The sequence below is a fragment of the Typopeltis vanoorti genome, chromosome 2, assembly GCF_054136105.1.
Source record: "Typopeltis vanoorti isolate ZY-2024b chromosome 2, IOZ_Tvanoo_1.0, whole genome shotgun sequence".
In the NCBI taxonomy this organism is placed as follows: domain Eukaryota; kingdom Metazoa; phylum Arthropoda; class Arachnida; order Uropygi; family Thelyphonidae; genus Typopeltis; species Typopeltis vanoorti.
This window is the reverse complement of record NC_143550.1, coordinates 22,634,057-22,649,994: the sequence shown is the minus strand read 5'-3', so window position 1 is coordinate 22,649,994 and position 15,938 is coordinate 22,634,057. Positions and strand designations below refer to the sequence as shown.

At 35.5% G+C, this 15,938-nt stretch overlaps 1 protein-coding gene across 2 annotated transcripts in view; it reads right to left on the bottom strand.

Annotated features, from left to right (window-relative positions):
* Positions 1-15,938, bottom strand: part of LOC150108871 (beta-1,3-glucosyltransferase) — a 310,372-nt gene that overhangs the window by 133,690 nt on the left and 160,744 nt on the right. Inside the window, exons 6-7 of one of the 2 annotated variants that reach the window (XM_090403934.1) lie at positions 13,295-13,431; positions 7,268-7,328 (exon numbers count right to left, since the gene is read on the bottom strand). The exons of the other annotated variant lie outside the window; for it this stretch is intronic. Of the exons in view, the coding sequence (XP_090260060.1) occupies positions 7,268-7,328; positions 13,295-13,431 (198 nt within the window). The remainder of the gene's footprint in view (positions 1-7,267; positions 7,329-13,294; positions 13,432-15,938) is intronic. 2 annotated transcript variants of the gene reach the window in all.

Sequence of the window (15,938 nt, the reverse complement as noted above, 5' to 3'; positions counted from 1 at the left end):
TATCTATATTTAAATAAATTATAACAAATGTTATTATAACAGTACGTAAATAGTCAAAAAGAAATTATTATACAATATGCAAGTTTAACAATGCAGTATCTACATATAAACAAAATTACAACAAGGTTACACAAATACATAAGGTCCAAAACCACAGCAATACATAAATAGCCAAAGATAAACTAGACAATAATATGTATGTACAAAAATAAAGTTAAGGAGTGGTATGATAGACTTTGTGTTTCTTAGGGAGGACTTCCCCTCGACGAGTCTTGATAGACTTTGTGTTTCTTAGGAAGGACCTCCCACGATGAGTCTTTTGACTCCATGGAGGCCTGAATAATAATAATAATAATAATAATATAAGTGAAATTATTAAGATATGAAGTTAGTGAATAAATGTGTTCATATGATTTGTCAAATTTTACCATAAGGTGTTACTTATTAGAGAAACCTGCTGTAATTCATGTTGCGAGAATATTTAAGTGAACTTACTTCAATGTTCAAACATTGTGAAACAAAGAAATGTTATAAGTGCCACTTGATTTCATTATGAAATTATAAATAACTTTTCAGCACTGGTTTCAGCAAAGTGTGTGCGTGCACGTGCACACACACACAAACGTATATTTGTAAATTAAAGATATTTTTTCTTTTGTTTATAAAATGTGTGAAAACTCAATCTCTTAATAACTTAATGGTTAATAAGTTAATTTATAAGATAAGATATATATGTATGCATGCGATATCCTAGGATACAAATCTATGTGCAAGTTTAATTTGTAGTTTAGTTTCAGGTGTTTTTATTTTGAAGTTACTGATTATGCAATGTTTATGGTAACAAAGAATATAATTTGGTCAGCTGAATGATAAACTGCTAGCCCATTCTGATTTGTTTAGCATTCAGGTAGATGCCACTAACAGGGTGCCCAGTTAGATTCTAACGAGGAAACATTAGGTTATAAGCTCTGGTGACTTGTGTGTATCCTACCTACAAAAGGTTATAAACTTTTGGTAGATCAGTACAGCAGTCAGGTTAAGGATTTCTTTTTAATTTTTTTTTTTTTTTTACCAAGTTTGGAATCCCTGCTCTAGAGATCAAATGTAACTTTTTCAAGCCACTTCAGATCTCCAATAAGTTAAACTGCGTCTCAAAACAGAAAAGGAAATTGTCTCCATCATAAAGAAAATAACAAATATCTACACCCACAGCAGGATTTGAAGTCACAGCCTATTGCTTGTAGAGTAGGTATGTTAATCACAAAGACAACCAGGCTCGCAAAGTTAACTAGTTATCCTTCCAGTTATTTAGCTTTGACTCTTAAGTATTCATACTCTCAAGCACCTCCCCTCCACATACACACAAACAAACAGGTTCTTATTTTCTCTTACTAAGATGAATATATTGGAAGTTTTTTCACTTGGCTATGCTATTAATTATATATTGGGTTTTATCCTTTATCCAAGTGTAAGCAAACAAAGTTTGTGCCTGAAGTGCTTTCAAGACTGGGGCAACTCGTGGTAAAGGTGGTATAAGTTCTCATCACTCGTATAGGTAAATATGACTTCTCCATTACTTCCACCTTGGTATCATTCCACCTCTGGGTCTGATGAGACTTCAATAAAGGTCGAAACGGGTCTGGGTAGTGGCCCTTCTCTTAATGCATAGCATTATATATGTCTGCAAGGAGATGTGCTTTGCATTATGGGTGATAAAGGCAAGTGACGAGAATTTATACCACCTTTACCACGAGTTGCCCCAGTCCTGAAAGCGCTTCAGGTGCAAACTTTGTTTGCTTACACTTGAATAAAGGATAAAACCAAATATATAATTAGTAGCATAGCCAAGTGAAAAAACATCCATAAACTTATCTCTAATCCAGAGAATTTTAATAATAGGATGTGACACCCTTTGGCAACTTGTATAGGTAAATATGACTTCTCCATTACTTCCACCTTGGTATCACCACCTCTGGGTCTGGCTCCCACTGATGCAACATCAAAAAAGGTCAAAACCAGTCTGTATAGTAGCCCTTCCTTTAATGCATAGCATTATACATGTCCGCAAGGAGATACTAAGACAAATGATGAGAATTTATACCACCTTTACCATGAATTGTCCAAGTCCTGAAAACACTTCAGGCACAAACTTTGAGAAGCTTAGAAATTAGACAGAAGGAACATGTCTGAGATGTTAATCATAACAGAACAGACACCTCGGGTTTGGCACATCACTTCTCAACTTCAAACCACACTATAGACTGGGATAACAACTCAATGCCATACATGGAGGAAGATTACAGATCTCGAATATTTAAAGAAGCTGCAGTGGTCCTATGAACAGGAATCAACTGTAATAGAAACCAAGGAGTAATATTAAAGGATACATGGAAAAATCTTATTAACTCATTAAGTTTAGCGGAACCATAGGAAGAGTGAGAAAATAAACACTTTCAAATACCTGGGATGTGACTTATCATATGAAGATGAAAAGATATAGACATTAAAATATCAAATTTTGTTAAAGTAAACAGTATGATAAATAATATATTTAAGTTATCCCTAGTACAAAAACACACCAGAATCAGACTATATAATGTTCTGTCTAAGCCAACTTTATTATATGGAAGTGAAACATGGACCATAAAAAAAAAAGAAGAAGAATGAAAAACGGATTCAAACAGCAGAAATGAAATTTTTAACAAAAACAGCTGGATATATCAAGTGGACCATAAAACAAATGAAAATAAAATATAATCTTTGGAATTAACCACTATATAAGTAAATATAAACAAAAATGGTTAGAACATTTAAATCAAATGGACAATAGCAGACTACCAAAAATACTGTATGGATATAAAATAAATAGAAAAAGAAGAATTTGGAAGAGCAAAAAAGCAATGGCATAAGACCAGAACAGGCCACTTTGCATAAAATCTATGATAAGAAGAAGAGAAATTGGTGAAAGACAAAATTCAGGACTAGGTAGATAAGAATATGATACTCTATAAGGGATAACATGGTTTTGTGAAAAGTAGGTATTGCCTTAATAATTTGCTTACTTTTTAAAATCAAGTGACAATGGAACTGGATAAGGGAAATGGCTACTCACTGATACTAGACTGCAAAGGCATTTAATAGGCTTCCACACAGAACTCTGATGCAAAAATAGATGGATGAATCTGGTAATTTGGATTAGAAGGCAGATCATGGGAAGATATCAAAGAGTGGTTAATGGAGAAGTTAAGGCCAGGCAAAGGCAGGTAACAAGTGCTGTACTACAGGACTCAGTACTTGGTCCTTGGTTGGTTAATTTGTACATCAATGATATAGGAAATGATTTGAAGGAAATATTTAGTTGTTTGCTGATGATGGAAAAACTGAGAAGAGCAATAATAAACAAAGGTGATGTAAAGATCATGATGGATGATTAAATAGACTAGTAGAATCAGCAAAGGTAAATAGCTGCCAGCTTAATGTGACCAAGAGTAAGGTCACTTCGGGAAGAGATCAAATGATGTGCACTATATTGATAGAACTGAACTGTAGGAAACTGATGAAGTCAGGGATTTGGGACTGATTGTGGACAACGAGTTGAAGTTTAGAGGACATACTGAGAAGGTAACCAAAACAGCACATCAGATTACATGGTTTTCGACAAACATATTAACAAGCATGGATAGAGAGGTTATTGTTCCCCTATATAAGGCTACATCTGGACTACTGTGCACAATTCTGGACTTTGAGATTCTGTCAAGGATGAAAAAGTTGTGGAGAGGATCCAAAGGTGAGAGAGAAAGATTGTGGCAGGTCTGTGGAATGCTCCCTATGAGAACAGACTAACAGTTTGTGGGCTTCAAAATTTAGCTAGGTAAAAAAGAGGTAACATGATAGAAGCATTTAAGTTATTAAAGTGGTTTTATAGGACTAACACTGAAGATGCTGTTTTCAGTACATGGCAAGAAGACAGAGAGAGAGATCAAGAAGTCACCCGTGGAAGTTGAGTAAGAGTGCGGTTAACAAGGATGTTAGTACTAGAGTTTTTGCTTGGAGGGTGGGGAATGGGTGGAATGGATCACCCAAGGTGGTTGTAGGTGCTTCATCAGTGAATGAGTTTAAGGAGAAGTATGATAAGTATTTGTGTGAATGATGGCTGATGCGTGAATAATGGCTCTCCCACGATGAGTCTTCTGACACCATGGAGATACCTGTATTTTAATAACAAGAAGAATATCTAAGTTCTCTCCTCTGCATCCTACAAAAACACAGTTGTTCCAGGGAAAAAAAAAAAACACACTTAGCAATGAAAATCTGTATTCAGAAATTGGCAACAGTTCACTTTCTTCTTACAAAGTGTAATGGATAGCTAGTGTTTGCTATAAATATGAATTCAGCCACTCATGTTGGCCATGTGTAAGGTTTTCTTTTCATTATTATATCCCTTTCTTTTTATTTTAACTGTCAGCAAAAGTCATCACAATGGTTCTAAATTGAAACCTGTTTAATGCTTATTGTTGTTCAGTTTCCTTTTCTTCTAATATGAACTTTAAATTAATACAAATATTTTATAGGAATCTGCTATATTCATATATCTACTGATATATAATGATATATGAATAATAACAATGACACAGCAGAAGGTAGTGAGATGGAGGAAGATGGGAAAGACAGTGGAATGGCAGATGAATAAAGGCAGAATGGTAAGGAAGCTACTATGAAATGTATGAATATGAGTGAGGATATTAGAATATAACTGGTAAGGTTGAGGAATGAACTGAGGAAAAGTACATTTAGAGAAGACAGGAGGGTGGAGGTGCCAGGATAGACAAGTCAAAGATGAATGATTACAATGGAATGGTGAAAAGTAGTGTACTGTAGTGTAGCATAGTGTGGTGCTGTATAGGAGCTGGCGAAAGAAATGAAAATCAAGCAGTGTCAAAACTATGTTTGAAAAGGGAAACAATAAGAAAAGTGAGGATGTGGAGTGGAGAGGAGAGGAGAGGAAGGGCAGAAGAGCTGACCATGCTGATGGAAACAAATGATTTGCCAGAAAGTGCCTGATGGAGATGGAGAATTTTATGCTTTGAAAGTTTGGTAGTAGGGAATTGAGGAGAACAGTAATAATTATGAATAGTATGATAACTAGAATGTGCAGGAAGAGAGGATTTGAGTACGTGGATGTATGGGAAAATTTTGAAGGAAGGAGAGAGAGCTGTTTGCTGCAGATGGTCTGCATCTCAGAGAGAGTGGCAGCAGGAAGCTAGGAAGATTGTTGATGAGAGGAGGAGAGCATGTAGTCCATCAGTCAGAAAAACAAAAACTAGAGAGTGAGACTGTGAGGATAAGCCATCAGGATTGGTGTGAGATAAATGATGATGGAAGACAAGGATGACCACAATAATAGCAACAGAATCAAAGGACTCATATGATAGGAATGGGATGGGAAGGAAAGGCGAACCAGCAGAAAGCTACTGTGCTTACATACCAATGCAAGAAGAATTAGGAATAAGGATGCAGAGTTTGTGGTCTCGATTGAGATAGCCTAATAGTATTACTTACAGGGGAATTACTGCATAAGATAATAGAAAAACGAGAGGTGATCCCTGAAAACTATACCAAGGTCATTTGAGTAAGAAGTGAAAAGGAGATTTTTTGCTTGGCAGGTGGTGAATCAGTGGAATGCATTATGAGAGTGGATGGTCAATGTCCTAACACAGAATGTATTCAAGGTAAGGTATGATAGTTATTGTAGTCTGTGAGTTTTCAACAGCTTGTGATGAGTCTTCAGACTCCACTGAGGCTTGGAAGTAATACTAATACTAACTATATGGCAAACATATACTATAAAGATAGAGTAAATTTAATTTTCATATATAACATATTTAGAATAAAATATTTTATCTTTGCATAATTGCAGAAGAAGAATCATATTTTCACATTAATTTTACGAAACATGTCATCACAATTTGAGTAAATAATAATAACAAATAAAAAAACACACAAATAAATAAATAAATGCACACAGTGGTAGCTATAAGAGGATGAGTAGTTCTAATTGTTCTAGATAATTTTCACTGCTTCATATCAGACCACCACCACATATACATTATAATATACATATGTGTTATATATGTCAGACACCACAAATATAATATGTGTATAAATGATAAAAAAAAATATTGCATTCTTAATTTAAATGATACAGATTTTAGATATTACATTATAATTAAATATAATTAATGAAGAACTTAAGGAATTCAAATATAAAATGTAGTGTAGTAAAATATTTAATTTTCAGACATATTTACTTCATCAGAGTCCTGATATGTACCCTCAAGGGGGTGTACAGGATAATTATGATAGTTCTAGTTGTAAAAGTTACACTATTATTAGCTAATTATGATAGTTATTGTGATATGATAGAGACATTTTTACAATACTATTTAAAACCTAGCCTAGTTGGCTGAATAGATATCATCTCCACTGTCCAACCAACTCAGTATGGACTCAAAATTCACACAGTGGTAGCTATAAGAGGATGAATAGTTCTAATTTTCCTAGAGAATTTTTACTGCTTCATATTAGACCCCTTCAATGCATATTAGAAACATCAACAATTCAATGGTTGGTCTCCAGAACAAGTTTTCCAGATTATTTAACCCTCAGCCATTCAAAGTACATGTATATGCTATAGATTAGCAATCTTTGATAGGCGAAGTTGACATTAAACAAAAAATAAAATAAACAAAAAATTCAAATTTGAGCATCCTATTATAGAAACCAGAAAAAAATCCTTTACAGCATGTTTATGATGAAGTGACTGACCAAATGACTGCATCATCTGCAGTGATTAACTGTCACTGAATTAACAGATCTTTAATAGAGTTTTTTTTTTATGTTGAATTAACTTTTAATGTTATTATCATTATTATTAGCCTGTTCAGACATGAATAATATTCTGTTAGTTCAGCTGCCACCAAAACTACTTGCTAAGTAAAAAAGAAGTATTGCATACTGTTTAAATGCGGCACTACTGCTGCTTTATACACTCTTGCTATCTCTAATGATATCCTATAACTAGTTATGAAATATTAAAGCTGTTAAATATATATTTTACAAGTGTTAAGCTGTTATTAATAGGTTTTTATTATGAATGCATTCAAGTCAGGATATATCTGAGATTTATAGAAGAGACCTCCTACAGTATCTTGTGAAAAAGAAATTTAATAATAATTAAAAGCAATATAGAGAATAAACAATTTCTTACCTCGTATTTAGGATCAATAGAAAATTCAACATTTTTATTCATTACCCATCTTGTAGCAGTTCTAAATTACAAAATAAAACAAACTTCATTACAATGATTTTTGAAATATAAATCAATGACATAATAAAACGACACACCAAGAATGTTGGAGGTAGAGGAAATAAGAGATCTGGGGTGATAGTGGATAAGGATCTAAAATTTAGGGGACACATCGCCAAAATTGTGAAGACAACACAAAGGCTTCTGGGAATGATGCAGAGGACACTGACATGTAGAAGTAGGGAGATTCTTGTTCCGTTGTATAAGGCTTTGATTAGGCCACACATGGACTATTGTGCCCAAATTTGGTCACCGGGTTTTCAGAAGGATGAAGAGATGTTTGAAAGGGTCCGAAGGAGACTGACTAAGGAAGTTTCTGACCTCTGGAATGTCGAGTATGAGGAAAGATTAAGAAGATGTAATTTGCAGAGTCTGGTGGACAGGAGGAAAAGGGGGAGATATGATAGAGCCCTACAAGTTGGTAAGGGGTTGTTATAGGATCAATGCTGGAGAAGTTTTACAGAGAATAGTGGGAGATCAGGGGAGAACCAGAGGTCATCCTAAAGAGGGTGTGAGTAGGGGAGTGAGAGGCAGGTTTTTTTTCGTGCAGAGCTGTGAATGATTGGAATGCCTTGCCTGAGAATGTGGTGTCTGCAAAGAGTTTGAATGTGTTTAAAACACGGTATGATGAGCTGTGTGTGTGTGTGATAAAAGGACCTCCCAGATGAGTCTTTGACTCCATGAGGTTTGGGGTGGTAATAATAATAATAATAATAATAATAAACTTAATTTCCTCTTTAAATCATGTGCAATAGATGTTCATTGAACCTGTGGGATCAATGACAGAGTTTGTTATAGTGCAACATTGGCTACAGTTTTCTTTTCTTTTTTTTTTTTTTTAAATTTTGAAACAGATGCTCCCCCCTGCTTCGATTAGTGCATAGATATAAATAAATACTCCTTTGCCACAAAGAATGTGGTATTTAGTAGGGGAAACTGTTGCTAGATGAAAGTGTACTATGTGATGCAAGCAAGAGATCAGATGAGGTGAAGTGAAAGATCAGAGAAGTGGAATGAAAGAGACTGAAGTGTTGGGCAATCAAAATAATAGTACTATGAGAGATGAAAAGAGAACAAGAATGCAATAGGAACAGTGAAATGGGTAGAACCTGGGTGGACAGGAAGACAGCATAGGGAAAGTGGATGCTGGAAGTAGTAATGAATGTATGATTGGGGATGATCAGCATAGTAATGGAAAGGATAGGGATGTAAGTGGGGTCGTTAAGACTGAGAAGATATATGGGGTAAGTGGTGATAAAGATGATTGGGCAACGGCATGCATAGTGAGAAAATCAAAACCAACAAGTGACTTGGGTAGGACTAGCTATACACCTAAAAGTGAACTGTTGTGTTTATTTATAAATGCCAGTAGTGTCAGAAATAAGGGAGATGAAATTGTTTCACTGATTGAGTTTATTCAGTCAAAAATCATTGCAATAATCTTTAAAGGTGTGTGTGTGTGTGTGTGGCATGACTATAATCAATAAATTACACGATAACTACAGTAATTAACTTTAATGAAATGAAAGTACAGATATTTCGTACTGAAAATATCAGTATATCATCAGTGTGTAGAAACAATCAAATCAAAGGAACAGGAATACAAAGTACATACAGCAGTTGGTGGTTTACCAATTAAAAACTGTTGCCGCATGCTGGAAATGAATATTAATAATTAATATTATTAAAAATATTATTAAAAACTACTTTTGATGGTTACATGAGATAAGAATCTCCCAAACTTTTAGGAGAGAGAGAGAGACAATCATTCCGATTCAGATTTGGCTGATGTAAAAGGGCTTTGCAACTTTCTTTAAAAATGCGTTCCTATTTAAACCTGTTTCTATGGAGAAGACAAGCTTTATCCCACTGGATACTGTGTTTAATGTCAATGACTATAATCAATAAATTACACGATAACCACAGTAAGTAACTTTAATGAAATGAAAGTACAGATATTTCGTACATATGTTATGCCAGACCAGACTTTTGAGGTTTCATGTATTCGATATAATATTGATGTTCATTAATTTTTTTTTCCCCACAGAACGGCCTGTTTGCTCAAAGTATGTTAGATTACATTCACACAGTATCTGATAAATGCCAGCTAATGATAAAGGTGCCAGTTTGTCTTTTGTAGATGGCAACAGATGAGAAATTTTGCTGATCAGTAAATATGTGGGAATGAGATGATACTTCTTCAAAATTCTACCAATTGGTTCCAAGATGCCAGAAATATAAGGGACTGGAACTCTGAAGTCCCAACACCTCAGGATTCGTCAACAGGCCACAGGGTTCCAATCGCTTATATTTCTGGCATCTCAGAACCGACTGGTAGAATTTTGAAGAAGTATCATCTCATTCCCACATATTTTCTGATCAGCAAAATTTCTCATCTGTTGCCATCTACAAAAGACAAACTGGCACCTCTATCATTAGCTGGCGTTTACCAGATACCGTGTGAATGTAATCTAACATACTTTGGGCAAACAGACCATTCTGCAGAAAAAAGAATTAATGAACTTCAATATTATATCAAATACATGAAACCTCAAAAGTATGGTCTGGCACAGTATCTAATGGGATGAAGCTCGTCTTCTCCATAGAAGCAGGTTTAAATATGAATGCCTTTTCAAAGTAAGTTGCAAAGCCCTTTTACATTGGCCAAATCTGAATCTGAACAATTGTCTCTCTCTCTCACAAACGTTTGGGAGATTCTTATCTGATGAACCCATCAAAAAAAATATTTAAAAAAATCAGCTAATACCTTTTTTTTCTCGTATAGGGTGTAGACGAGGCCGTTTAGCCCTATCTAACTTTTGGAGACTGAGTGGGCAGTTCAATCTCCATTGGCAGCCAATCAGAGATAGCCCAAGGCTATCATTAATTAAGCGGAACACAGTGAAGAGAGAGAGCTCAACAAGTGCCGCCTTCTTGTGGTCCCTAACACAATATATTTAATGTCTGAAATAACGTGGGTTCTACGGCCGATTTTCATGAGTTTACAGGATAAAAAACCCGAGTTTCCAGGAGAAAAAACCCACTTTCCTGTGCCAAAGATCGACTAACTCAGGAACCGGTTGAAAAAAGGTTTAGAAAAATTTTCTCTAGTCGACGACTAGATTCGAAACAAAGTCTGCCTTCATGCGATCTGCTGTATGTACTTTGTATGTATTCCCATTCCTTTGATTTGCTTGTTTCTACACACTGATGTTGTACTGTTATTTTCAGTACGAAATATCTGTACTTTCATTTTATTAAAGTTAATGAGTGCGGTGGCTATTGTGTAATTTATTATATGTGAAGATGATATTCCGAGGAGAACAGAAATGGCAGGATACAGTGTTTTTTTTTTGTGAGGATAGAAAGAACAAGAAGGGGTGGTGCTGCTTATGATACTAGGGGAATTATGTCCACATAAGGTAGACATGAAAGAGGGAAATAGTGGAAATGGTTTTGAGGCAGTGTGGTGCCAGGTAGAAGATGACAGGGAGAGATATTTAGTTGGATGTTGTTATAGGCCAGGGAATGTGGAGGGTGGTGATAAAGAAATGTATATAGCAACTTTTTGCTGTCCATGGGATTTTTAAACAGCAAAAACATCCAATCAGGAAGTACTGAAACAAATGGGGAAATCACGTGAACTTTTAGATACCATAAAAAGAAGGAAAACTGCATATCTTGGTCACCTACTTTGTAATGAAAAATATAAGATACTTCAATTGATTATAAAAGGGAAGATAAATGGAAGAAGAGGACAAGGAAGACGAAGAAAATCTTGGCTGGCAGATATCAGACAGTGGACTGGTATGAACTCTGAGAGACTGCTCAGAATAACTGAGAATCGCTCAAAATTTGCCAAGGTGGTCGCTGACCTCCAATAGGAGTGGCACTCAAAGAAGAAGATAAGCAACTTTAGTTAGTGAACAAGGAAAGGGCTGATTATTATGCATGATTTTAATTATGGTGGTATAGACTGGAATAAAGAGACAGCATTTGGGAATAAGGAAATAAATTTCTAGAGTTCATAAGAGACAACTATGTAAGGCAGTATGTAAAGGAGGGCACACAAGGACTGAGTGTTTTAGGTTGGATCATTTCATCAGAGGATGCAACTGTGAGTGAGTTTTGCACTTCCTTGCAGTTAGCGAGAGTGATCATGAAGTGATTACATGGGTTGTGGCTAGCTATATGAAGTCTTCTGGAAGGAAAGTATATATGTGGAAGTAAAAAGCTGGTGATTATGACAAGCTTAGGAGACAGCTTGGAGCTACAACATGGAATGAGAAAATTGAGTGGAAAGGAAATGCTGTTTGAGAACTGACAAGAAATGCTTAACAGCATCAATATGTGAATGTATTCCACAGGTCAAAAGCCTAAATAGGGTAGGCGTAAAATGGATGAATGAGGATATTAAGCATGAAATCTGGAAGAACAAGGCACTTTAGAGTTAGCAGAAGATGAATAATAGTAATAATCCATTGGAGTATAAAGAGCATGCCAGGAGAATAACTCATTTAGTAAGGACAGCAAAAGTGCAGTATGAGCAGAAATTAGCAAATCAGGCCAAGAATAATCCTCAGGAATTTTTCGAGATGTGGCTTGTAGAAAGAAGAATGATTATGGCAAGATGATCTTAATGGATGAAAGTGGGATATTAGTAACTGTTGTAGAGGAAGTCAGTGAGCAGTTCATCAGGGTGTTTCATCCTTAGTTTGAAATCAGAAGCTCGATTTCAAACTAAGTAGAGAATGAAATGTAAGAAGACTTAATGGTGAGCAAGCAACAGGTATATGATAAGTTAAGTAAGTTAAATGTCAATAAGACAATAGGATTTGGTGGTATATCACCACATGTTTTAAAGGAATGTTCCAGAAAGCATCAGCATTGGCCTAAATGTTTAACAAGAGATCTGTAACAGCACAAGTCCCAAAAGAGTGGGAAGGAATATAAAATTGTTACACTTCACAAAGGTGGGGATAAATAACTAACACTACAAATTATAACCCAATTTGTATATCTGGAGTTATTATATTTAAGGTGCTGGAGAGGTTGGTGCTTGCAATACTAGTTTGTTATAGGGAGATCATATTTTACCAACTTGCTTTTGCACAAGGTGATAAAAGTATTGTACAAGGGAGATGCATACACAGTGGGATCTTTAATCCACATGATAACACGGAATAAATAAATAATATTTGTTTATATTAAGCCATGTATTTTAGTATGAATATTACAGCCCATCATCAGTGGCAATGATAGTTAATTACAAGGTAGAATGTGAATAATGGGTTGATTTGAAATAGTAAGATCGTGTGATGTTATACATAAAACAATGCAAAGGTATAACGTTACACGGTCTTACTATTATTAATTAGCATATTATTAATTATTTATTAACTCTACTAAAAGAACAAAAACTTTAATGAATTTTGATTATAATAAGAAGTAAGATATTTTCCATATATTAGTTAGTGAGAGGCAGGCATTCTGATTTAAGTTTGGACAGTGAAGTAAGGCCTCGTGATGTCTTCATTCTTCTTTGATATTAATAAAAGTAGCCATTAAACTATATTTCTTAGGAATTCTGGAAATTAGTTCTGAGATGCCAGAAATGTATGTTTCCTTGTTATTTGAGCTAGGATTATTGGGATTAAAAAGAAGTTGTGTGGTCTTTTCTGAGAAGCCATTGAATTCCATATATATATCATTTCATGTTTAAGATTTCTTGATGTAATTGTTAAGGCAGAGAACATATTATTATTATTATTATTAGCACTATGATGAATCCCCAAAAATAAACAAATAAAAATAGAAAAAAAAAAAAAAAAGACTAAATAGAAAGACTAACATAACTAGATGATGCATAAATTATCCATGCATCATATCAAAATATTATTTAATCATTAAAACATTCTCAATACTCACTTTAATATTAAAGGCATGCTTAGCAGAAAACCAGCAGCAAAATCTGGGTATGCAAAATTTTGAGCAGTTTGAGGAAAAGCAAAATGGTGTATAATTGTAGGTTCACTGTCTCTTAATGCATGACCTAGAAAATAATCCTAAAATTTTTTTTTACTTTAGATATCAATGTTTGATAATGATTATCAATATAGAGTTCGCTGAAAATCACAAAACCTAGAACACTTTATTTCATGTGGCAAATTCTGGCATTCATGATATAACTCATTATGTATTTACATAAATTTATATAAATAATATAATATATTTATCTACTAAATGCATATTATAATTTATACAATTAACACAATTTGGTGTTGATAAAATTTTATTATTACAAGCTAATCTCCATCCATAGATTCCCAAAACATTACACAAAATCTGCTTTATGTATATTTACCATGCCTATTACACTTTTGGTTAGGCTCATTCAAAGTACTCACTGCACTTTCCTGCAATACATCCCATTCACTCACTCTCAACTCACGTTACTTCTGTTTCCCCCTCCTACCTCTTCTTAAGCACACTATGCTCAATTTTTAGGGATACTCCTACCATGCTATTAAAAGGCTCATCTTTATTTTTTATATATAAAAAGCAGAATTGTTATAATAAACTCCAGTGGCACATCAGTACCATGTGCAGGTATTTGTTCTATTATTATTATTCTGATTCAGGTCTCCATGGAGTCAAAAGACTCATCGTGGGAGATCCTTCCTAGAAAACACAAAGTCTGTCACACCACTCCATGAACTCATTGACTAATCGTGCTCTCACCACTCTATCAGGCAATGCATTCCATGGTTCAACCACCATCCATGCAAAGAAACCGCTCCTCCCCCCGCATCTTACTCACAGCTTTCTTTCGTAACTTCCGAGGATGGTCCCTTGTCCTTGCTCCCTCCTCCTGTTCCCCCAAGGGGGAAACTCCCCAGTGTCAACCCTGTAACTACCTCTCAACAGTTAAAAAATCTCAATCATATCACCTCTCCTTCTTCTGCCTACCAAACTCTGCAGTCCACATTCCCTCAGCTGATCCTCATAACCAACATTATATAGTCCTGAAACCATCTTTGTTATCCACCTCTGTACCCTTTACACAGTTAATTTATCCCTTTCAAATCCTGGGGACCAACTTTGGGAATGATAGTCAAGTGTGGTTTGATCAGGGCTCTGTACAATGGAATGACAACTCTTTTATCAATTGTTATATATGTTACTTCTCTCGCCTTCTATCATACCAGTCATCTCTCTACGTGGTGGAGAATCTCTCATCTCTGACTCAATGAGGTCAGTTATGGTCATTTCTAAATCACCAAGTTCCTCCCATTGCCTGCATTTTGCGCACATACGTTTCCCCCCTTCTTCCTGCCACATATACAATCGCCGGGACACAAATGCGACCACATCGTGCCACCGCAAATGTGAGGAGTGCCACTGAGCTACATACTTTGATTTGAAATTCTTGGAGAAATGTGCATTTTTTTCATATATTTGTAAGTTTGGTCATAGTGGACCACCACCCTAGATTTATAATTTAAGCCATCTGTGATCAAAGTGCCTAAGTAATTGAATTTTCATCCTGTTCAGTTTACTTCCCTCCACTTCTAAATTAAGTTCTCTATTACCACCTAGTGCCATTGTTTTGGTTTTACTAAAATTTATCTGCATTGCATAGTCCTTACTGTTTTTATGTAGATTGTCAATCATGTACTTTAAGTTTCCTTATTATCTGTTGGTTAGAAAGCAGAATTGTTATAAACTCAGCCAGCCAAGCTGGCAAGATAAAAACAACCAGGAGATAAAAGCATAGTTAATGAGGAGGCAGAAGGTTACAAGTGAGGTCCCAGGGCTCAGTACTAGGACCGGTTTTGTTTAACCTTTTTATCAATGACATTGTCAGTTGTTTGCAGATGATGTCAAGCTCAAAAGGGTTATTAGTAATAGTACAGATGTAGTGGCTTTGCAAGAGGATTTGAATAAACTAGACAGATAGGCAAATGAATGGGGGTATTAGTTTAATGCAGCTAAATGTAGTCTTGAAGTTTGGGATACATCATTGGGAGGCAGCATACTCTGTTGGAGGAGCTGTACTGGAGGAAGTAGGGGAGACAAGAGATCTGGTTGAGTCAGAGATGGGAGATTCTCCACCACGTAGAGAGATGACTGGTATGATAGAAGGTGAGAAAAGTAACAATAAAGTAAGAGTGGGGGGTATGGAAAGGTTGGATGATTCTGAAGTTTTAGGAGATAGTCTCAATTGGGAGGATGAATGGTAAACAAGAGTGGCAGACTTACAGAGAGATAGATGAGCTGAAAGAGCAGGTGGAATGTCTGGGGAATGAGATGAGAAGTGTGAAAGATGAGATTAGGCAGATGGAAGAGACGAATGCAAGGCAAATCAGGAGGAGTGAGAGAGAGTTATGGGAATGAGAGAAGAGGAACAATAGAGGAAAGGTAATGAGAGAGAATTATGGGAATGGTAGAAGACGAGAGAATAGAAACAGTATAAGAGAGGGAATGAGAGAGAGTTATGGGAGTGATGGAAGAGGAGAGAATGGGAACAGTAGAAGAGAGGGAATGAGAGAGAGTTGTATGAATGATAGAA